Genomic DNA, 21456 nt, shown 5'->3' with positions numbered 1-21456 from the left:
CCTACTCAAAACTCCTTTTTTATTTTCATTTCTTTCTTTCTTTCCCCATCTTTGTCGTTTGGATCCAGATCTGATTTTTTTTTTTTATATCGTCAAACCTTTGGATTTTATTTTCATTTATTTACTATCCATATTATATAAAAATAAACGGTATGATATGTGAAATAATAAAGGTAAGTTAACAAGATTCAATATATATACATACAATATACCAATTAGTAATTGGGATAATTATCTTCAATATATATATACACATTCAATATCTATACATACAATATACAATATACCAATTAATTGAGCAGCAATATAAAATATATTTTATTGGTATGTTTTATCAATTGAAAAAAATTATAATTATTACAGTTTTTGAAAAGAATATATGAAAAATAGTATATTATGTTCTACGAATTGAGAAAAAAAATTGAGATTGTCTAGTTTATGTCATAAATGATTTGAGAAAATACGTGTGTGTTTGAAAATTAATCATCAATAGCAAAACATAAAACTAAAAAAATAAAAGAATGGAATAAAAAAACAAAAAAAAAAAAATAGAACTAATCTCATTCACAAAAAAACTGCATCAGATCCTCCAACTCAACTCAACTCAGCACAACAAACACAAACAATAATTACCAACTCAACTCAATTGAACTCTCTACTTTTATCACATACCAAACACACCCTTAGTAGTAATTAATATAGGCTAATTCTTTTGAAGTCATTTTGTATCTCTGTACTTATTATAATGAATACAACATTTGAATGAGAAATTTTAGATCAACTACAAATTCCTACATGGTTTCTTAAATTAATAATGAAATTACAAATGATTGAATCGAGACTAATTAAAAATTGACATGTGTCCCAAATTGAAATCGAAGACATAAGTTAGAGAAATTCCGATGACGTTGTATGTTTTTATTGTTACAATTAGATCAAATAAATAATTTTGTCCAATTTGAAATTAATATTATGGTTCAAGTCTAATTGAATAATATAACGGGCTTAAATTGACACAAATGCAATTCTCTCCACAATCATCAATTGGTTACGCTTTCTCAAATCAACCGCATTCAAAAGAATTAGATGATCAACTTTGTACGAATAACAAACAAAATACATATAAATTAAAGAATCGAATACAAATTTAAAAATTGTTTGAAAGAGACATATTTAATTTTGTCTTCAAGAAGAAAAATAAACACATGTTTACATGACTTGAGAGGTTATCCATCAATGATAATGCAAAAAAGTGGGTCATAGTTGATTATTTTGGTTATTGTTTATCTGATTTTCATAATTATAACGAGCCGTAGGACATATTTTAAATTTATAATCAAATCATGTAATGAAATGAAAGGTGCTCAATTTGAACGTGGATAAAAATTACGTAGGATCCACTCACTTTATCATTATTGTTGCCGTAACATTATGAAAATTATAAATTTGTTACATTTATTGTTATATTTACATTTATCATTATTGTTAGAGTTAAGCATTGATAATAATAATAATGATAATTATAAAATGTGACAGATTCATGATTATAGGTAAATAGACAAAAGTAATCCAATTAAATTTGCAACTCACGCTAGGCCTAAGTCATTTATAGATAAAATTTTATTCCGATGGTACCAATTTTCAATAGATAAAAGTAGCCTAAATTATGAGAATTGAATAAAATTTAAATAGTTTAATCGGGTTCTGGAATTAAAATCATGAAGAAAAAAAGCCCTTCCCAGACCGGGACAACAGGTTTAGTGGCGCCACATCCTCTCTCCATCGATTTCTTATAAATTATGTGCACGATTTAGGGTTTCGAATTTCCAGTTAATTTATGGAACATGCTTGAGTGAAATCCGTTGGGTTGACTGAATCTTCCAGTTCCCTTCAAGATTATTGGGCCCAGAGCTTTGGATTAAGGAAATCAACTTCTGTTCTGATAGTCAGAAGAATCAGAGGAAGAAGAAGAAGTAGAGTTGAGGAATTGAAGAAGAAGAAGACGAAGAAGAAGGAATGTTGGCTGCGTGTAGGTGCCTCGGAGCAACCGAGCTTATTCAATCCAATGGCCGACATTTGATGTCTTCTAAAGGTGGGGCTTCGTTCTTAATCTATTGCAATCGTAATTACAATCGTCTTTCAACCGGCGCACTTGTAAGCATCTCCGATCGATATCCGAGCTTAAGCAGCAACTTCATTAGGTCACATGACGATCGTATTCTGTACATTCAAGGCCGGAAATCTCGTAGTTTTAGTTCCTGTAAACCGAATTCCAACCCACTGAGTCGTGTCCATGCATTCTTGTCTGATCCTTCTTCTTCCTCCTCGACGAAAGGATCGAAATCTGTTAGTTTCTCTTTTTGAGGTTATGTATTTTGATATTAAATTGTAATGTTTATTGAAGTCGAGTGTTGATTTCTCCTCCATTTCCATGGTTATGAACAATTCAACGCAGGGTTTTATGTTAAATGGACGACTAGTGTTCTCAACATCTTCTACAAATGGCAGTGATGCAGCATCGTCTCCCAGCGGCAAAAGTATTAAGCCTGTTAGTAAACAATCGGAGTCCCAAGTTGCTGATACGAAGATTTTGCGTACTCTTGCTAGTTACTTGTGGATGAAAGACAACTCCGAGTTCCGTTTCAGGGTCATAATGGCTTTGGGTTTTTTGGTCGGGGCAAAGGTCTGGTTATTTACAATCATCACGCCTAGTGTACTCATGTTTCTCTGCTCTTCTCTTGCATTTCATTTTCGCTCTTGTTTCCTTGTAGATTTTGAACGTTCAGGTACCATTTCTCTTCAAGCTAGCCGTTGATTGGTTGACCACTACTTCCGGGAATGCAGCTGCTCTTGCTTCTTTTACTGCCGCTAATTCCACCATGTTAACTCTTTTTGCTACACCGGCTGCGGTTTTAGTTGGTTATGGCATTGCCCGGTCTGGGGCATCTGCTTTCAACGGTACTAGGCATGAAGTAATTGCTTATACTCGTTCTACGTTATCTGCATGCTTCTTCTATTTCACAGCTTAAAAATATATTATCCTTTTATGTTTTGCCAATTATTTTCCACTGCTGTAGTGTGATTTCTCTCATGTTATTATAGAGCTGCGGACTGCTGTTTTCTCCAAGGTAGCACTACGAACGATTCGATCTGTATCTCGAAAGGTATGTCTGGAAAAGTTTTGTTTTGTTTTGTTTTGTTTTTTGTTTTCTTGTGCCGGAAGCCAAATTGTAGAGATATTTTCCAACTTTCGAAGTTCTAACTTTTCCGAATCATTTTTTTTTTTTTTTAGACGGAGATTCTTTTTTTGGGATTTTGAGTTCTAGTTTTCCCACGATGCTTATGCTTGATTGACTTCTTAAAATTTGCAGGTTTTTTCACACTTGCATGACCTTGATCTCCAGTATCATCTTAGGTAATCATTTTGTATATACATAAATGCATACTCACATATGTATGTATTTTTTAAATTGAAAATCTTTGGTTAATGGCGAGACACACTTTGGTTATTTGATATAGGACCCAAGATATTCTAGCCAAATGGCCTTATTGCCCAGAAACACCATGCATCATCATGCTTGTTCCGTAATGTCGTGTTTTCAACTCAGGCGTTTACAGATGGAGGAACCTTTTTCCTTTTTGAAAAAAGATTGTAGGATGTACATGAATGTTTGGCCTCTATTTCATCAAAATATACTGCATTCCCATTTCTAATTTGTTCTCTTAGGGGCATTTGGGACAAGGACTATCCGAAGACTATAATAACCACCTCTTGCTACTGTAAATACTATTCTGTAGTCCCCAATATTTCAAAACTCCCAATTGCTGTAGTATTTACTATTTTACATTTATCATTTTTTCTTTGCTACAATATTTACTATTTTTTTCTCAAACTAAAATAGTTTACACCTCAAACACATACTATTATAACTCAAACTAAAATAATCTACACCCCAATCAGAAACTATTATAACCCAACTATAATAACCAACTCCTACTCCTTGTCCCAAATGCCTCCTAAGATTTTATGCTGGAGATTCAATTTCACTTGAGTGGTTTCCAATATTGAGTGAATAGAATATTTAGGCATGATGCTTATAAAGGTTATTCATGCAATTTGTGGTACAAGGTCTTAGATGTGTTTGGGTTACCACTTGCACTTTCCCACTGCAATCCATGACAAGCTTTTCACAATGGTGATACATCCTTTCAAGGATGAGGCTAAAATTATTTGGACTAATATTATCTTGGTCTTATTTTGGACATTTCTTGTTCTTTTGGTATGTAATTATACTTGATGCCTCTAGTTAAAAGTCTACTATCAAACTATTTTAAAGTTTAATAACATGTGGGGTGGAGGTATTCGAATCTCTAACATTTTGGTTGAGGATATATGTCTTAATTGACCAAATACTCGGGTTGGAAAATCTTCTATCAAAATCTTACTAATTATTCTTTCTTTGTGATCAAATTTGGATCCTTTGTTCAGATAGTCCCTGAGTTGATTCATTGTCCCTGTCTTTTTGTACCTATCATCTGTTATTATGGGTTACTGAAAGTTGCTTTTTTTTTTTTAATCATGATATAAGCCAGTTTTAATTTCTTTTCCCTTTTGGAGCTGTAACTTCCATGATAATCTCTTGTCCTGTTCACTTTATTTGTAGTCGTGAGACAGGTGCCTTAAGTAGAACTATTGATCGCGGTAGCCGTGCTATAAATTTTATTCTTTCATCCATGGTTTTCAATGTTGTACCCACCATCTTAGAGGTATTATCACTATTATTAATATTATTATCACTTTTATTTTATGAGTATGATCTTATAGCTTTCTTTTCCATGGACCTACTTACTTTGGGACTTTAATCTGTGTAATTTGGAACTACTTGAGAGTCCATTTACTGATGTCTTGATTTCTGTTTGTTTATCTCTCTCCTTGATTCACATATTATTTCATAGGGAGGGGAATCTTGTTTTCATCCTTGTTTTTTGGTTTTGACTTGCTTTTGTTCTTCCAGATATCCATGGTGTCAGGTATTCTGGCCTATAAGTTTGGAGCTCCATTTGCACTGATCACTTCACTATCAGTGATAGCATATGTCATTTTCACGTTGACTGTGACTCAGGTTCCTTACTCCCGTCAATTCTATATCTACATGATGCATTTATTGAAGATACACTCTTGAGTTTATGTTTACTTTCCCTGTTTGTTGATCTCCCAGCTTTTTAAGTTTTCTTTTCCATTTGAATTTATGTTCTTTTGCCATTACCACTAAATTGTTTAATGGGTTTTTTGATGTTTGGATTTTTTACTGCACTTATTCTCTCCCGTCTCTTTTTGGTATTTTCAGTGGAGAACTAAGTTTAGGAAGGCCATGAATAAAGCTGATAATGATGCAAACACCAGGGCAATTGATTCACTTATTAATTATGAGGTCTGGCCGTGATGTCCCTAAATAGTTTGCTTTCTACTTGTCCATCCATAATTCAGTTTCCATTGTTCTGCTGTTCCTTTTCCCTTATTAAATGTAATTTTGCAGACCGTTAAATACTTCAATAATGAAGCCTATGAAGTCAATAAATATGATGAATATCTCAAGAGTAAGTTTTACTTTAAGACTCCTACTGTAGCATATAGTTGTTCTCGACTAAAACGGTTTGGTGAAAAATGAGAAAATGTTCGCCAATAGTGTGGTTATAATTATCACTGCACCATGTGATATTTATATGTGCATTTCCACGTTTACACAAATTCATTATCATATGGGAAAATGAAGTAGCCTCAACTATAGATGTAGACTTAGTTCATTTTTTTTAGTACAATTGGGGGTATGGGGATTCAAATCATGGACCTGGTGGTTTCTAACACACTCAAACTGTAGACTTAGTTTGTACTTTGTAAAGCTTCCCATTCACCATCCCCTGCTTGTGGTCTGTATTTCACACTGTTAATAGGTAAATATACTCAGTGTACTTGTAACAGCAGAATGACTTATCCTGGGAAACCTAAAAAATTTAAAAATTATCACAGTTCAAGCAAGTACTAGGGAAGCGACATGGAATACCTTTGTCAAACAAAATACTTATTATCTTTTTTAAATAAGTAAAAAAGACTTCATTCAATTCAAACAAACCTAATGCTTTAAGGGAGGGAAAGATAGGATATCAACTTTATTATCGGTCAACTGAGCTTAATTGGTGTTCCTTCCTTTTTCCAACTGGCGTCAAATGGTAATGCTGTTTGTGATTCTTAATTCTCAGAGTATGAGGATGCTGCTCTGAAAACACAGCGCAGTCTGGCCTCCTTAAACTTTGGTCAAAATGTAATATTCAGCACAGCTTTATCAACTGCTATGGTGCTGTGTTCACATGGAGTTATGAGCGGGAATATGACAGTTGGTGATCTGGTATTATTTAAAACTTTATGCGCTGATAATATAAGTTACTAGAAGGGAATATTTAACCTTTGAATTCTGGTATTCTGTAAACAGGTTATGGTGAATGGCCTACTTTTTCAATTATCTCTTCCTCTTAATTTCCTTGGTAGTGTTTATCGGGAAACCATTCAGAGCCTTGTTGATATGAAATCGATGTTTCAATTGCTGGAGGTACTTTACATCAAACAACAATCACTTTTGATGACCTGCAGTACCATCTTGGATGTCCGAAGTCGTCTATATGCATTTTCTGCTTGAAAATAACATACATAGTTTTGTTGTTCACCATAGGAAAAAGCTGAGGTTAGAGATGTGGACAATTCGAAGCCTTTAAAGTTGGATGGGGGTAGCATCGAGTTTGATAACGTACATTTCAGGTGTTGAATTAATTACGTACATTTGTTAATTTAGGCCAACATTACTTCCTTCTGGGCTTCCACAGTTGTCGACTATGATGAGAAGTACTCCTCGTGGAATTACCTTTATTTATTTTTTGTTTTTGTTTTTTTTTTTTTAAAATTTGTCTTTTTAAATAATTAAAATCAGAAACATCTCTGTGCCAATTATTATGCAATTTACATCTGTAAATTTTTACCATCCATGTTTTTTGTTCGACTTCATCAGTGTTAATAAGATATCTTCTTCTTCTTCTTCTTCTTCTTCTTGTTCTTTTTAATGCAATTATCAATGTCAGGGTGGCACGTTAGATTTGTATGCTAGTTCTTTTGATTCATGCTCTTGCACCTTGATAGGTTTTGCCACATCTACATTTCAAGTTGATGTTGTCGATCTGTTTTCTATTCAAGTTTTGACTTTATGCATATAAATGAAGATTGGAATTTTCTTTTTATGATCATTTGTCATACGTGACATTAGTTTTGTATGCTCGTCCTTTTCCTTCACACTCTTGCCCTTCTGTAGATTTTTTTTCCTCACTTTGTTTGTAGCTTGATGCTGTCAAATCTGATTTCTGTAGTCATTTTAATTTGCACATGATGGAATCAAGTCATCTCGTATGTAATTTTGTCAATATTTTTAGAGACTGTCACTTTTTTCTTTTTAATTTTTTCAAGATATTATCTTCAGTTACCTGGCAGAAAGAAAGATTCTTGATGGGGTCTCTTTTGTTGTACCTGCTGGAAAGAGCGTGGCTATTGTTGGTACCAGTGGCAGCGGTAAAGAATACTAAATTTGGGTTTTATTTACCTTTACATGCTGCTAGATTATTGTTTTAAGAACATTTATTTGTTAAGTGACATTTCCTTCTCTATGTGGTGCAACTTATGAATTTTATCTTTTTGTATGTCCCTCAATGTTTTCTTCCCATTTTCCCCCTGGTTATGCTAATTCCATCTATTGACATTTTCTGTTTTCATCGACCAAGACTTTTGGTTTCATTGATCAATGAATTGCTTTAGGCATGCTTTGGAACGTTTGAAAATAAAAGGGCCTTCACCTTTGAACCCTAAGGGCATTTTAGTAATTTCATCTTGCCCTTGTCTATATTAGGCTTTCCTACGTGTCTATTTATATCTGTGCCCTCTCTTGTATGTGATATAGAAAAATAATAAAAAGTATTCTAGTATCGTGGTTTTTTCTCCCAGTTCTAGGGCTTTCCACATAAATGTCGTGTGTTCTTCTTCCTCTATTTTCATCATGGTATCAGAGCATGGCAATGAAACCCTATCCGTCATTGACGAGAATCAACCAGTGGAATCACATTCTCCACCAGTCGGTGACACTGTTTTTGTAGGAATTAGTGGCACCACCACCGCCGACGTAACCGCCACTGTACAGGTGGCCGTAGAACGGTACTTTCAAATCACGTTTCCGCATCTCCTCAAGCCATTGTCATTCTCGGCTGCAATCGAGACCAATCTAGTCACAGCCGACTAGCCAAATGGAGCCGGCTGCACTTCCTTGACCGGTCCAAACAGCCACCAGACGCGATCGACCAGCCAGCCGAACGTCTTCGACCAGCACGTCACCACCGGACTCGATCAGATCATACCGCAATTGCCTTCGACCACCATGTCGGAGCTAGCTTCGACCAGCTCCATGCTGCAGTCGACTGTTCGCGCTCTCTCTTGTCAAGCAGTCCCTCAGTCGCGCCAAGCAGCAACGGCGTGCCTGGCATTTTGATTCTGGTGGCCTTGAGCGCCGACACCAACAACAACCAGCAGGGTGGTTTTGAGCTTGGGGAGTCCTCTTCTTTGTACCTTGGACAGCAACCTGTTCCAGGGAGTCAGGGCACTATAGGTCCCATGAGTTTATCCCCAATAGAGGTCCAACGACAGTTCGCTCATCTTTAACAACAGATCACAGCTCTCAGAGCGGTTCTTGGGACAACCACAAACACTCAATCTATACCGGTGCATAGTCGGATATTGGGATAGCGACCAATAACCTCATTCATGGAAGTTTGCTCGGAGGTTCATCTTGAAGAAGACAGATCAAGTGCCATGAATAACCCTGTAATTTCCTCGATAGATTCCACTGCATTTACTGCAAAGTCTTCTGGACCCCATAGTGATAAACAGAATAGTAGACTCCTCCAATTTGTGAACAATGCAAGAAGCCTTGGCATACTAAAGACCAGTGTTAGAAGTTGCGTGGTCGTCCACTCGTTAGTCACATGAGAAGTCAAATTCTGGACGGGCGCTTATGAGTGATTCAACAAATGGTAATTCTTAGTCTCAACCTCAGGTGAATACTCAGATTGATTCTGGTACTGTCGGGATCAGTGCTATTGCTTAATTAGGTACGATTCAGTCCTTCGGTCTTATTAGTATTAATGGTAAAAAGCCGTGGATTCTTGATTGGGGTGCTACAGATCATTTGACCGACTCATCTGATTAGTTTATTTCATATTGTCCGAGTGCTAGTAATGAAAGAATTACGATTGCAGATGAGTCCTTCGCTCCTGTTGCAGGAAAGGGTAATCTCTTCCCATTTGAGGGTTTGACCTTATAGGATGTGTTATATGTCCCAAAAATTTCTTACAACTTATTGTCTATCAGTAAAATTATGAGAGATTTGGGCTGTCAAGTTGTTTTCTCACCTAATACTGTTTTATTTCAGGACCTGAGCTCGGGGATGATGATTGGCACTGCTCGACACGATAGGGAGCTCTAGGAACAATTATAGGGCTAGTTTTGTTTCTTCTTGTTATTCTACTTCTGAAAAAGACTATATGTTGTGGCATTTTCACCTTGGTCACCTTAGTTTTCAATATATGCAATATTTATTTCCTCATTTGTTTCATAAAGTTAATGTCTCATCCCTGTCTTGTGATATATGTATTCGTGCTAAACAACATAGGGTCTCGTTTCAATCTCAGCCTTACAAACCATCTAAACCTTTCACTCTTATCCATAGTGATGTTTGGGGTCCCTCACCCATCACCACCTCTACTAGCAAACGTTGGTTCGTGACCTTTATTGATGATTACACTCGCCTTACTTGGGTTTTTCTTCTCACTGATAAGTCGGAGGTATCATTTCTGCTCCAATAGTTCTATACCACCGTGGAAGCTCAGTTTAACACAAAATTGCTATCCTTAGAAGTGATAATGGGTTGGAGTTCATCAACAATACCCTTCATGATTTTTTGGCATCTAAAGGGATCATTCATCAAAGCTCTTGTGCATATACTCCTCGACAAAATGGGATGGCTGAACGAAAAAATCGCCACCTGGTTGAGGTGGCTCGGTCCCTCATGTTGTCCACCTCTCTTTCGTCGTACTTATGGGGGGATGTTGTCTTAACTACAACACATCTGATTAACCGAATGCCTTCCTGCATTCTCAAATTTCCCACTCCTCTTGAGTGTTTCAAAGAGTCATATCAAACCACCCGCCTTATTTCCGATGTCCTTCTCCGAGTGTTTGGGTGTATTGCTTTCGTCCATACTCACGGTCCCAATCGTACCAAATTTACCCCTCGTGCTCAGAAATGTGTCTTTGTTGGCTATCCTCTCCATCAATGCGAGTATAAGTGTTATCACCCGTCATCTTAAAAGTATTTTGTTTCAATGGATGTCACCTTTCTTGAGGATCAACTTTTCTTTTCCATTAGTCATCTTCAGCGGGAGAGTTATAGTGAAGAGACTAATTGGTCCACATCTTCGATCCCTTCCGATTTCCTCCTTGAACCTCCTTCTAATTTCCTCCCTGAACCTATCATAAGTATTAACGACACTGTCTTACTTACCAAATAGGTCCCATGGATAACATACTATAGGAAGAATCTCAGGAAGGGAATCATGCCACCCGTTGTTTCTCTGGTCATGGTCCGTGAGTCGAACCCAACATAAGCTCAAGGTACTTATACTTCTGTCTCTAATGATCTTGATGTCTGTGTTGAGAATGATAGTGATACTCATACTCCTGTCTCTGATAATATTGATGTTTGTGTTGTCCAGAGATGATACTACTGAGATTGACAGGCTGAAAAAGAAAATGGCTAAGGAGTTTGAGATTAAAGACCTTGGGAGATTAAGATATTTTCTAGGAATGGAAGTAGCACAGTCGAAAGAAGGAATTTCCGTCTCTCAATGGAAATATACGCTTGATTTATTAAAAGAAACAAGCATGACTGGATGTAAGCCCATAGAATTTAATGCTAAGCTTGGCGATTCTATTAATAGGATTCCAGTTAATAAAGAGAGAGATCAAAATTTAGTAGGGAAATTAATTTACCTATCCCATACTAGACCAAATATATCCTACGCCGTCAGTGTGGTTAGCCAATTTATGCAAGCACTTTACGAAGAGCATATGAAGGCTGTAGAACGCATCCTGAGATATTTGAAAACTACTCCTGGTAAGAATTTGATGTTCAGAAGAATTGACAAACGATGTATTGAAGCTTACACTGACTCTGACTGGGCAGGCTCTGTTGTAGACAGAAAGTCAACGTTTGGGTATTGTACCTTTGTGTGGGGAAATCTTGTCACTTGGAGAAGTAAGAAACAAGAGGTGGTTGCTAGAAGCAGTGCTGAAGCAGAATACAGGGCTATGAGTCTGGAAATATGTGAAGAAATTTGGTTGAAGAAAGTTTTGTCAGATCTTTGTCAAAAAAGTGATCAACCGATGAAGCTCTATTGTGACAACAAAGTTGCGATAAGCATAGTGAATAATCTGGTTCAACATGATATAACAAAACACGTGGCAATCGATAGACACATCATCAAAGAAAGACTGGACAGTAGCAGTTTCTGTATTCCTTACATTCCTTTTGGTCAACAGGTCGCAGATATTCTCACAAAAGGATTACTCAGACAAAGTTTTGATTTTTGTGTTAACAAGTTGAGTCTTATTGATATCTGCCCCAACTTGAGGGGGAGTGTTGAAAATAAAAGGGCCTTCACCTTTGAACTGTAAGGGCGTTTTAGTAATTTCATCTTGCCCTTGTTTGTATTAGGGTTTCTTACGTGTCTATTTATATCTGTGCCCTCTCTTGTATGTGATATAGAAAAATGATGAGAAGTATTCTAGTATGGTGGTTTTTTCTCTCCGTTCTAGGGTTTTCCACGTAAATATTGTGTGTTCTTCTTCCTCTATTTTCATCAGGAATAGGTAGGTATGAAGTATGAAGGTGTGAAGTATGATGCACTCGGCAAGATCAATGGCCAATGGTGAAGGAATTCCATAAGTATGATGCACTCCACACCTTTCATGATTCGGTTATTGGGGGACACTCGGGGTACTTGCGAACATACAAACGACTATCGGCTGAGCTGTATTGGGATGGCATGAAATCGAATGTGAAAAAATACGTGGTCGAGTGTGCCATCTGTCAACAAAATAAGATACAAGCCATGTCTCTAGCTAGGTTATTGTAACTTTTACCTATTCCCAGTCGCACGTGGGAAGATATTTCCATGGATTTCATGGAGGCCTTTCCCCGCTTGAAGAGTACGATGATTTTGTCGTGGACCGATTGAGCAAATATGCCCACTTCATTGCCTTGTCCCATCTGTATGTGGCTGTTCTGTTCGTGAAAGAAGTGGTGCGACACCACAGGTACCCTAGGTCAATTGTGTCAGATCGGGATTGGGTGTTTCTCAAGTCATTTTTGGATAGAGCTTTTTCTGGTTGCAAGGTACCCAATCAAAGTGTAGTATACAATGTAAACCCCCAGACTGATGGACAAACGGAGGTGGTCAATAAGAGTTTGGAACTTTATTTGCGTTGTTTGTGCAACGAGAAACCGAAATCCTAGAGTGACAACTTGCTGTGGGTAGAATATTGGTACAACAAGACGTACCACGCTTCGGTTAAGACTAACCCTTATCAGGTGTTACATGGTCAACCCCCACCACCAATTATATCTTATGGACAGTCGAAAAAAACAGTGAACTACTCGGTTGAACAGCAGTTACAAACCAGGGATGAGACCTTGGTGGCCGTAAAGGATCATCTGATCCACGTGCAAAACCAAATGAAGAAGTTCGTGGATGCCCACCGCCGTGAAGTGGTTTTAGATACGGAGGATTGGGTATATTTGAAGATTAGACCCTACTGCCAGAAATCCTTGGCTAAGAAACGTTGTGAGAAACTGGCCCCCAAATTCTTTGGTCCATTCCGTATCCTGGGCTATGTGGGAGAGCTCACTTATTTATTGGATCTGCCGTCATCGGCCCAAATTCACCCGGTCTTCCATGTCTCTCAATTAGAGAAAGCGATTGGCGACAAACACGTCGTGCAGTAGGATCTTTCCCCTTTGAATGATGAATTAGAATGGGGTCTGAAACCAAGCAAAGTGTCTCAGAAGCGCTGGAATGAGACAAAACAAGAGTGGGAATGTCTTGTCGAATGGAAAGGGCAGCCTGATCATGAAGCTACTTGGGAGTTCCATGCTTTAGTTCGACAGCAATTCCCGGATTTCCACCTAAGGACAAGGGGACTCTTCTAAACGAGGGTATTGCTAGGCCACCCATTAAGAACGTTTATAGGAGGGGTAAAAAGGGGTTTGCACCCCAGACAGAGAAGTAGTTGGCTGTGGACCCGCGATGTACTTGTGACAGGGGAATGTTGGTATTTATGTTGGTATTTTTACCTTTGTTTTGGCTACGGTTAGTTATCTTGTGTTTTGTGTATGAACAATACTGTGGAGAGAACAGCCCTCTTAGTTGGCTGTAGTGTTTTTTGTATTCTCATTTTGTTTAGTAATTGAACCCGTTTCCCCTGTGTTTTGGGTTTATTATCGTACTTGAATATTGGATAGTAAGGAAGGATCCTTACACTCCTCTTAACTATGGATTTGGAAAAGAAAGTATTCTAAGAAAGTGAACTAAGGAAGTTCTTTCCCTGATGTATAATTCCTGGGAACATCAAGAGATATATTCCAAAAGAACACAACAGTCTAGCGACAGGGTTGACGCAATCCAACCCCCACAAAAGAGAGCTGTAAAAGGAGGGTTTTTCAATCACCAATAAGCATTAAAAGGATGTAATTACAAAAGAGTTTCTTGTGTAATGATATTCACCAAGAGGCTGTATTTTGTATGCCATCACAAAAAATTAAAAAGGAAGAAGTATATCTTCACAGGATCTAGAATTTCTTTCCTTCCAAACAAGCCATAAAATTGCTGTAAAGGCTCAGCTACCCACCACTTTGGCCTTCTTTTCCAGATCCAAGCAGCAAGGCCTTCCAGCATCCAAGCATCAATGTTTTTAGGAAGGCAAAACTTAAACCCCAACTAGTTTGGTTGAGTTCAGAGGATAGATCCTGCATTCACTCTTTCCCAGGCTGGTGTTTAAGAGAATTGTGAGGTGATAGATTGATTCTTCATGTTGTGTTGTTTTGGATGGAGCTGCCTGGTGGATATGCTTGGCACTTCTGGGAGTAATCTGGTTCTTTTCCCTCCATGTTTAATACCTTTTTCTGTTGTGTTATGCTGTACCCTTTCCAAGATAAAGTGAGATTCTTTTAGCTAATATGTCCAAGCTGGAAAATTTTACTTGGGAGAAATAGAAGGATTTTCAAAGGGTTAGGGAGGGATGTTACGAGGCTAAGGAGGTTATTTCTTTTATGGCCACCTCTGCCCTGGATAATGCATTTTGTAATTACACTTGTCTTTGATCAAGGCCAATTGAAGAGGATTTCAAGATATCTTTTAGGTTCCATGTCTCTCTTTGGACTTTGGGTGTTAGAGCTTTTTTGTAATTACCCTTGAGGTCTCATTTTGCTCAATTGGTGCCCATTTTTGTTTTTAGTTTTCCTCTTTTTGTTTGGGGTTGGTTTTTTATATCCCCTTGTATTCTTTTATTTATTTTTTTTTGAAAGCTTCATCAACCAAAAAGAAAAAAGGTCTTTTTGGTTTGCTATGGAGAAAATCTTCCTATCCTTCCTCTTTGTACAACTTTCTAATGGAATCCTTTAATAAAAGCCAAGAAAGAAGTTGAGAAGAGAAGAAGAAAGAAAAGAAAAGAAAAGAAAAAGAAAGGAGAAAAAGAAAAGGCAGCGGCAGTGGCAGTCATGGATGGGAGGTCAGGAGGAGGGACAAAAGAAGAGGGAGAAGAAGAAAACAATAAAAAAAAGATCAAGAAGATTTGTTTATTTTAAAATAAAACATTTATAACTAAAAGTAGGGTGCCACATAAACTCTACGTAACCCATATCTCAGGACAAAAAATGTGATTCTCATGGAAATAGTAGGAATTTCACGTCTTTAATATCAGGTTTGGTTTCCATGTACAAGATTGGAAATGGTAGAAGCACTAGATTTTGGGAGAACCCTGTTAGACCACCAATCATCAACACTTACAAAAGGAGGGGTAAAAAAGGGATACTACTTAGGATAGTGGAGGTGGAAAAAAAATATTTGGGTGATAATGATACATAATCGTGGATGGGCTGATAACCCTTTGGAAAAAGGGGACCGCCTCTTGGGAATTAAATAGCAGGGCAGCAAGGAGCAGGAGGCAGGTTTTGGGAATTGTCTGAAGGAGCTTCAGCAAAAGGGAGAGAAGGCAGCCCTCTCGAATTGGCTGGTTACTATCTATGTTCTTAGTAATTTCCCTGTTTCATTTCTTGTTCTCGAGCCTCTTAAATTCTGTATTTTCCCTTAGAATCACATAAATAAAATCACCACAGAGCCTTGCTCTGTTTTGTGGGGAGTTCGGTCTTGTTGGGTATTCTTCTTTCTTTTGTTTGCAGGATCCGGGTACCCAACAGACCCATGGTTATATGACAACCCTAGCAATTCGAGAATATAGGAACCTTTTGGTTCTTTCAACCTCTAATCAATAAATTCCAAGACCCCCAAAATCAATCCGCACAACTCCAAGGAGAGTTAGACAAGGTTATCTTGTGATTGAAGATTAGGTCTTAGGAGAACTAGTTCCCTACTCAAGTTTTGAATATTTCACAAGCAAGTCGATCAATCTTACTTAAATGCTCAAGCATGCAACTCCGGATCAAGAATTGCAAAAGGGATGGTGATGAATTCCTATCATCAACCCAGAGAAAAAATCTCATTCCCCAAATTCAAAATTCATAATTGTTTTGTACAACCTATGACCTGGCTTTTTAGATAACCTCCCAAAACCCTAATGTGTGGAAATGACAAAAGTACCCTTATTTAGCATTTGATAACAATAAAATTACAGCTAAACTATTAAAGAAAATATAAATAACAAACCCTTTGTGGTTCATAGAAGGAATGTAAAAAATGAATTGGAAGAATGGCTAATTCTGACCAGGAAAATCGAGGGGATCAGGCTTAGACCTTGTACAGACTCAAGGTGTCCCCTTGACCCAATAGGTAACTTTGCCACACCAAACACCCCTCATCCACCAAACCTCGTCTATGTGATCTGGAAAAGGAAATATCTCAGATGTTAAAATCTTCTTATAGGGGGTGGTCATGGGCAAAATTAATACTATGGAGTACGTGCTAAAAAAGGGAAAAAAAAAATTCTCTTCAACTGCTCTTTCCCCATAAATATTCCTCCTCAGAAGAGGAACGGTGAAGCACAAGATCACATCTTTGTCAGCTACTCCTTTGCGACTTTTTTTTATGCTTTCCTCCAGGCCTTCTGTTGGACAACTCCATTACAAAAACATAGTCATCAACCTACATGCTATGACGGTGCCTCGTCCATTCTGGAAGCTAGAAAATTCCCTATGGATGAACATGATCAGAAGCTTCATTTGGATCAATGGGCAGAGAGAAATCATAGAACCTTCAATGGAAAGGAGTGGGATGACTCAGTTATATGATCTTATTTTGTAAATAACAGCCACTTGATGCAAATTTGGAAAATTATTTTGTAACTGTTGAGATTTATACTAATTGGGAGGGATTTTAGTAGCCTCCTTGGCCTCTTTTATTTCAAATTGGGGTCGGTTTCTGTGATGTTAATGAATAATTTACTTCTCTTTAAAGATGCTGCATTATGCTTTCTGACTTCTAAAAGATAGGCTTCAATTCTCTTAAAGCCCTGTACAAAATTTTTTCCCGTACGTGCTCCGTTCCCAAATTTAAATCTGATATATAACTTTCTGTTATTGAATGCTTGCAGTGTCATTGATGTAGTTAAATTGGTATCTCCATACAGGCAAGTCAACTATTCTTCGCTTGCTCTTCAGGTTCTTTGACATCCATTCAGGAAGTGTAAGAGACCTTATCCTATGTTGTAAGATTTTGCAATGACATTGGGTTTGTTTATAACTAAGAGTCTAAGAGTTTGATCAGCAGTCTTCGATAACGCCATGTAAAGGTCTTGCAATGTTTAGTTTAGAACATACTATAAATTTGTGATTTTTATGTTTTAGATTATGCTGAAATATGAACTATTCCCATTCATGCATCGACTCCATTGTACAAAATTGTCTTACTATTGGTTAATTTACAAATTCATCCCTTTCTTCATATTGTTGTTTGTGCATATTGGAGCTTATAGAAAAGCAATAATGTTATAACTGAAATGCACATTGTTTGTTAGGAACAGTGATTGATGATTTGTGAAAAAACCTCATTATTATTCTTCCCGAGGTAATAAATGTGCAGTTACACATTTTGAATAATAATTTCTCGTTAAAATGGAATGTTTGGTTTGGAGAATCATGGATGCTTGATTAACTTCTAAGGGCATACATTGATTCTCTTTTGACCAAATTATTGGGGATTGATTGGGTGTGGCTCTGTTATTATTTCACACGATTTTCTGTTTGGAAATTGGAAAAACCAATCTCCAATAGAGGTATTAGGATGCATCTTCTAAAAATTGATCATGATAGGACTCGACTTGATAGACTTCTGTTAAGCTGAAAGATATAAAAAAGCAAAGGGAAAATATCTGACAACTTCACCACCTCTTCTAATCCAACCCTATTGGCTTGTCCAGCTTTCTCAACCCTATTAAACATTGCGTCCCTTTCTTACTCTTTCCCATCGTCTCGTTGTATCTAGAACGATTCTTCCATGCAAAAGATGCCAATGGCAATAATGCATCTTCCATCTGTCTTGCTATCTAAATTACCCAAAGGCCTTGCACCTGCAAACCAACTCCAGCATTCAGACTTCATTAGCTTTTGTTTGTGTTCTTTTTGAATAATACATCTCTTTATCTGACTTCCTAATTCATGAGGACTAAACATGGGGCCCATTAATAATCCAATCAATTCCCAGAAGCCACCTAGTCCTCAAGGTGGAAAGTGATAAATTTATTTAGCAATATACGTTGCATCCTCTCAAGTGGCTTCAGTGGCTTAGAGCCCCTTTCAATGAACATGAATCTTTATTTTCTATTGCTCGTCTCTTAACATTATGTACCCCAGTAATAATGGGATTTGTGTTCTGCTATTTATTGTGGTTTGATAACTACAGTTTTTGTTTTCGGGTTATGGTGGTATCTGCTGGTAAACAGGCATTGATCTTCTCTAGTAACATGTTTTTCCAGATTAAAATTGATGGTCAAGATGTACGGGACGTGACTCTTGATAGCTTACGGAAATTTGTTGGTGTTGTGCCACAAGATTTGGTAAATTAAAAAATTAGCCACATTCGTTTTACAAAGATTAATTTTACCCTACAACCTATAAGGTTTGCATGTACTGTGAAAAACAGGTCCTTTTCAACGATACAATTTTCCATAACATTCATTATGGTCGTCTTTCAGCTACCGAGGAGGAGGTAATCTTGAAAGAGTATGATGCTTTCTTATTCTCACCTGTGGGACACTTATAAATTTTCCCCTCAGGTTTATGATGCAGCTCAACGTGCTGCAATTCATGATACCATCATGAACTTTCCTGAGAAATATTCTACAGTTGTAGGTGAAAGGGGGCTTAAGGTGAGTTGTTATTGGTGTTGACAAAAAAAAAAAAACAAACAAACTGTGTTTTATTCTCTTATGTTGATGGGTGGTAGATTCCTTAAATATGCAACTTAACAGTATATGGTTGTATGCTTTTGTGAGGTAAAACAATAAATCTTCGCAAAATCTTGTCTTTAAGCTTAAGATGTTCCCTCCATAATATTTTGGCCAGTTCAAGAGCTCCCCAACCCGCTTAGTTTCTTCTGATTAATGCTTTATCACAGTTCCTTATTTTCTATTGGTTCTGATGCCTCTGCAGTTAAGCGGGGGCGAGAAGCAACGAGTGGCTCTAGCTCGAGCATTCTTGAAAGCACCTTCTATTCTGTAGGGATCCAGTCTTCTTTCCTATTTGTGTTAATATGCGACTAATGCTTTCTCCTCTGATTACATGATTGCATTTCCTATTTTAAGGGAAAAAATATATTAGTGAAATAAAATAGCTGAACGAGCTGAAAGCATTCTGAATCTCTCTTTCTTTCGTCTTCTTTTTTATATTTTTTTAAAATTGTCACCTTTTCTTTATATTTACAAAATGGAATGTCAACTTTATTCAGGCTATGTGATGAGGCTACAAGTGCCCTCGACAGCTCAACGGAAGCCGAAATTTTGAATGCATTGAAGTCGCTTGCAAATAATAGAACCTCGATCTTCATTGCTCATAGGCTTACTACTGCCATGCAATGTGATGAGGTAAGTATCTGCATAATGAAATTTCCTTTCTAATAATTGCTCTTGTAATCTGCTGATTGGAACAAATTTTCAAGTGCTGAGATGCATTTTTTAATACTTAAAACCCTTTTCTCAAGCGCTTGAAAAATCATTCCAAATATGCATTATTCATAAGAAAAAACAAGCGTGGGCCTAAATTATTCTCTTTGAACTGTATTAAGTACTGTGAACTGTATTAAGTACTGCAGAAAGAAAGCATAGCAAGAGTGGAAATATGAAAAAAAGGACCTCTAAACACAAGGAATTTGAACTGAGTTTTAGTAAATCTGAATATATATATATATATATTTAATTTAAGAAGGAAAAATCCTAGGTAATACTATTTTTAGAAACAATCAAAAAGCCCGAAGGTCCAGAATTTTGAGCCTTGGGAGTTCACAAAAGGTGCGTGCCTTATTTTGTGAGCTTGTCTGGCGCGCCCAGAAGGGTTTTTTAAAACACTGCTTCAGATTATTTTAACTCTTCATTGAATTCTGATGATATAGATGACTAGCCAAATTTAATGAATATATGCATTATTTGTTGCCAATCTTTTATTAGTCAAAATTCTCTGTAATCTGCAGATTGTAGTTTTGGAGGATGGGAAGGTGGTTGAACAAGGACCCCATGAAGTTCTCTTATCAAATGCAGGAAGATATGCACAGCTGTGGGGCCATCAAAATAATACCATCGATGCCCTTGATTCTGCAGTTAAACTGGAAGCACAATGAAAGGTGTAATAATTAAATATTCATTCAAAATAAAGTCCCTACCCTCCAATAATTTAAATCGGTTCTAATGGATTGTAGGCCCTTGATTTTTCTGATGTACCACATTTATATACATTGGTCATTGTTATATCCTTTCAAGATACAGTTTTTAATTTAAGAGTCCATGTCTTTGTAGATTGAATGTGAATATTATTTCTTCTATCCTAGCTTGTTCTCATAGAATATTATAACGACATATGTTTTAGGTTTCTCAATGATGCATTTCATATAATTTTGGTTTAGGGTTTGGGTTAAGGAGTTGAAGTTAGAAAGTAATATTCTAATTCCTTATTTGGTTCGAGAAATTTTGTGTCCCATGACTGAGTATCATTTTAATGTCTTATTAATTTTGATTAAATAATATTCAATCTTAATAATTTTTTAGACTTACAACTCAATCATACTTTACATCTAAGGGGATGTTTGGGATGTTTGTTCTGTTGAGTGGAGTTAATAAGTCTGAAGTTAGTTTGTGTTTGAGGTATAGAGTTGTAAGATGGAGTTCTTTGATAATTGTGGAAAGTAGATTAAGAGAAGAAGATGAAGGGTGGAATGCATTTTCAAGTGTTTGATTTTAAAAAATAAGTCATTTTGGAAGAATTTAAGTGTTAGATAACCACTCAAAATAGTTTTTCATGTGTATTTTAATAAGTTTTTATCAAAAGTGTTTAAATAAAAATGAGCTTTTTGAAAAACAATTTTTTTCTTAAGTTAATCTAAATGGGTTGAAGTTATTTGATAATAGGGTGGTTCAAATGACTCGTGTAAATCTCGAGCCTTGTTTTTCCTACTTAAGTATGTATAATTAATAATGTTAAGTAGATTAACTTATGATAGCAACATGCTTGTAGGAAAATGTTTGAGAGGGAAGGATAGAAGAAGGAAAAGACTCAAAAAGAGTTGATCCTAAAGGACTTTCGAGTATTAAATGTAAATGTGTTTGGTTAGAAGAGGGAGATCTAAGTGTTGGTAGCCTTAATAGGCCTAATGACCAAGGAGGCGTGTGACAATCATGCGTCTAACGAGGTTGGTTGGGTGTAAGACTTATGTTGAGACGAGAATGAAGGCAAGGCAGCACGTGTTGGTAAGGAAGCGTTGACGTATAGGTGAGGTGTGGAGTGCATGGGTGTGTGAGCATGGTTTATGCATTGGCCAAGCGAGGTGTTGAGGTTAGGAAGATACAGATGCACGTAGCATTGGGCAAGGATGCCTTAGG

General features: G+C 36.9%; 1 protein-coding gene across 2 annotated transcripts; it reads left to right on the top strand.

Moving 5' to 3' along the window:
- The first annotated feature begins 1648 nt into the window (after positions 1 to 1648).
- Positions 1649 to 20375, top strand: ABCB25 (ABC transporter of the mitochondrion 3). 2 transcript variants are annotated; one of them, XM_039044971.2, is made up of 20 exons: positions 1649 to 2346; positions 2456 to 2683; positions 2772 to 2958; positions 3103 to 3164; positions 3372 to 3415; positions 4665 to 4767; positions 5016 to 5123; positions 5349 to 5432; positions 5538 to 5598; positions 6259 to 6404; positions 6489 to 6605; positions 6726 to 6811; positions 7521 to 7609; positions 17002 to 17057; positions 18346 to 18426; positions 18513 to 18578; positions 18646 to 18738; positions 19022 to 19086; positions 19317 to 19452; positions 20055 to 20375. In XM_039044971.2, exons 1-20 carry the CDS (start codon positions 2017 to 2019, stop codon positions 20199 to 20201), a joined length of 2289 nt encoding a protein of 762 aa, XP_038900899.1. In that variant the 5' UTR covers positions 1649 to 2016; the 3' UTR covers positions 20202 to 20375. The 2 variants fall into 2 exon arrangements, with proteins under 2 accessions (XP_038900899.1, XP_038900900.1); XM_039044972.2 differs by having other exon boundaries at positions 1955 to 2092.
- Positions 20376 to 21456: the final 1081 nt, after the last annotated feature.

This window comes from Benincasa hispida, chromosome 10 (assembly GCF_027475165.1).
Source record: "Benincasa hispida cultivar pf3 chromosome 10, pf3_genome.v1.1, whole genome shotgun sequence".
Taxonomy (NCBI): domain Eukaryota; kingdom Viridiplantae; phylum Streptophyta; class Magnoliopsida; order Cucurbitales; family Cucurbitaceae; genus Benincasa; species Benincasa hispida.
This window is presented reverse-complemented; position numbering and strand designations above follow the sequence as displayed.

Excerpts from the sequence above, each read along its gene's own strand:
- ABCB25 (XM_039044971.2), top strand. The coding sequence starts at position 2,017 with ATGTTGGCTGCGTGTAGGTGCCTCGGAGCAACCGAGCTTATTCAATCC. Across the intron at positions 3,416-4,664 it reads GATCTCCAGTATCATCTTAG|TCGTGAGACAGGTGCCTTAA; the intron begins GTAATCATTTTG and ends CTTTATTTGTAG. Across the intron at positions 5,124-5,348 it reads TCACGTTGACTGTGACTCAG|TGGAGAACTAAGTTTAGGAA; the intron begins GTTCCTTACTCC and ends TGGTATTTTCAG.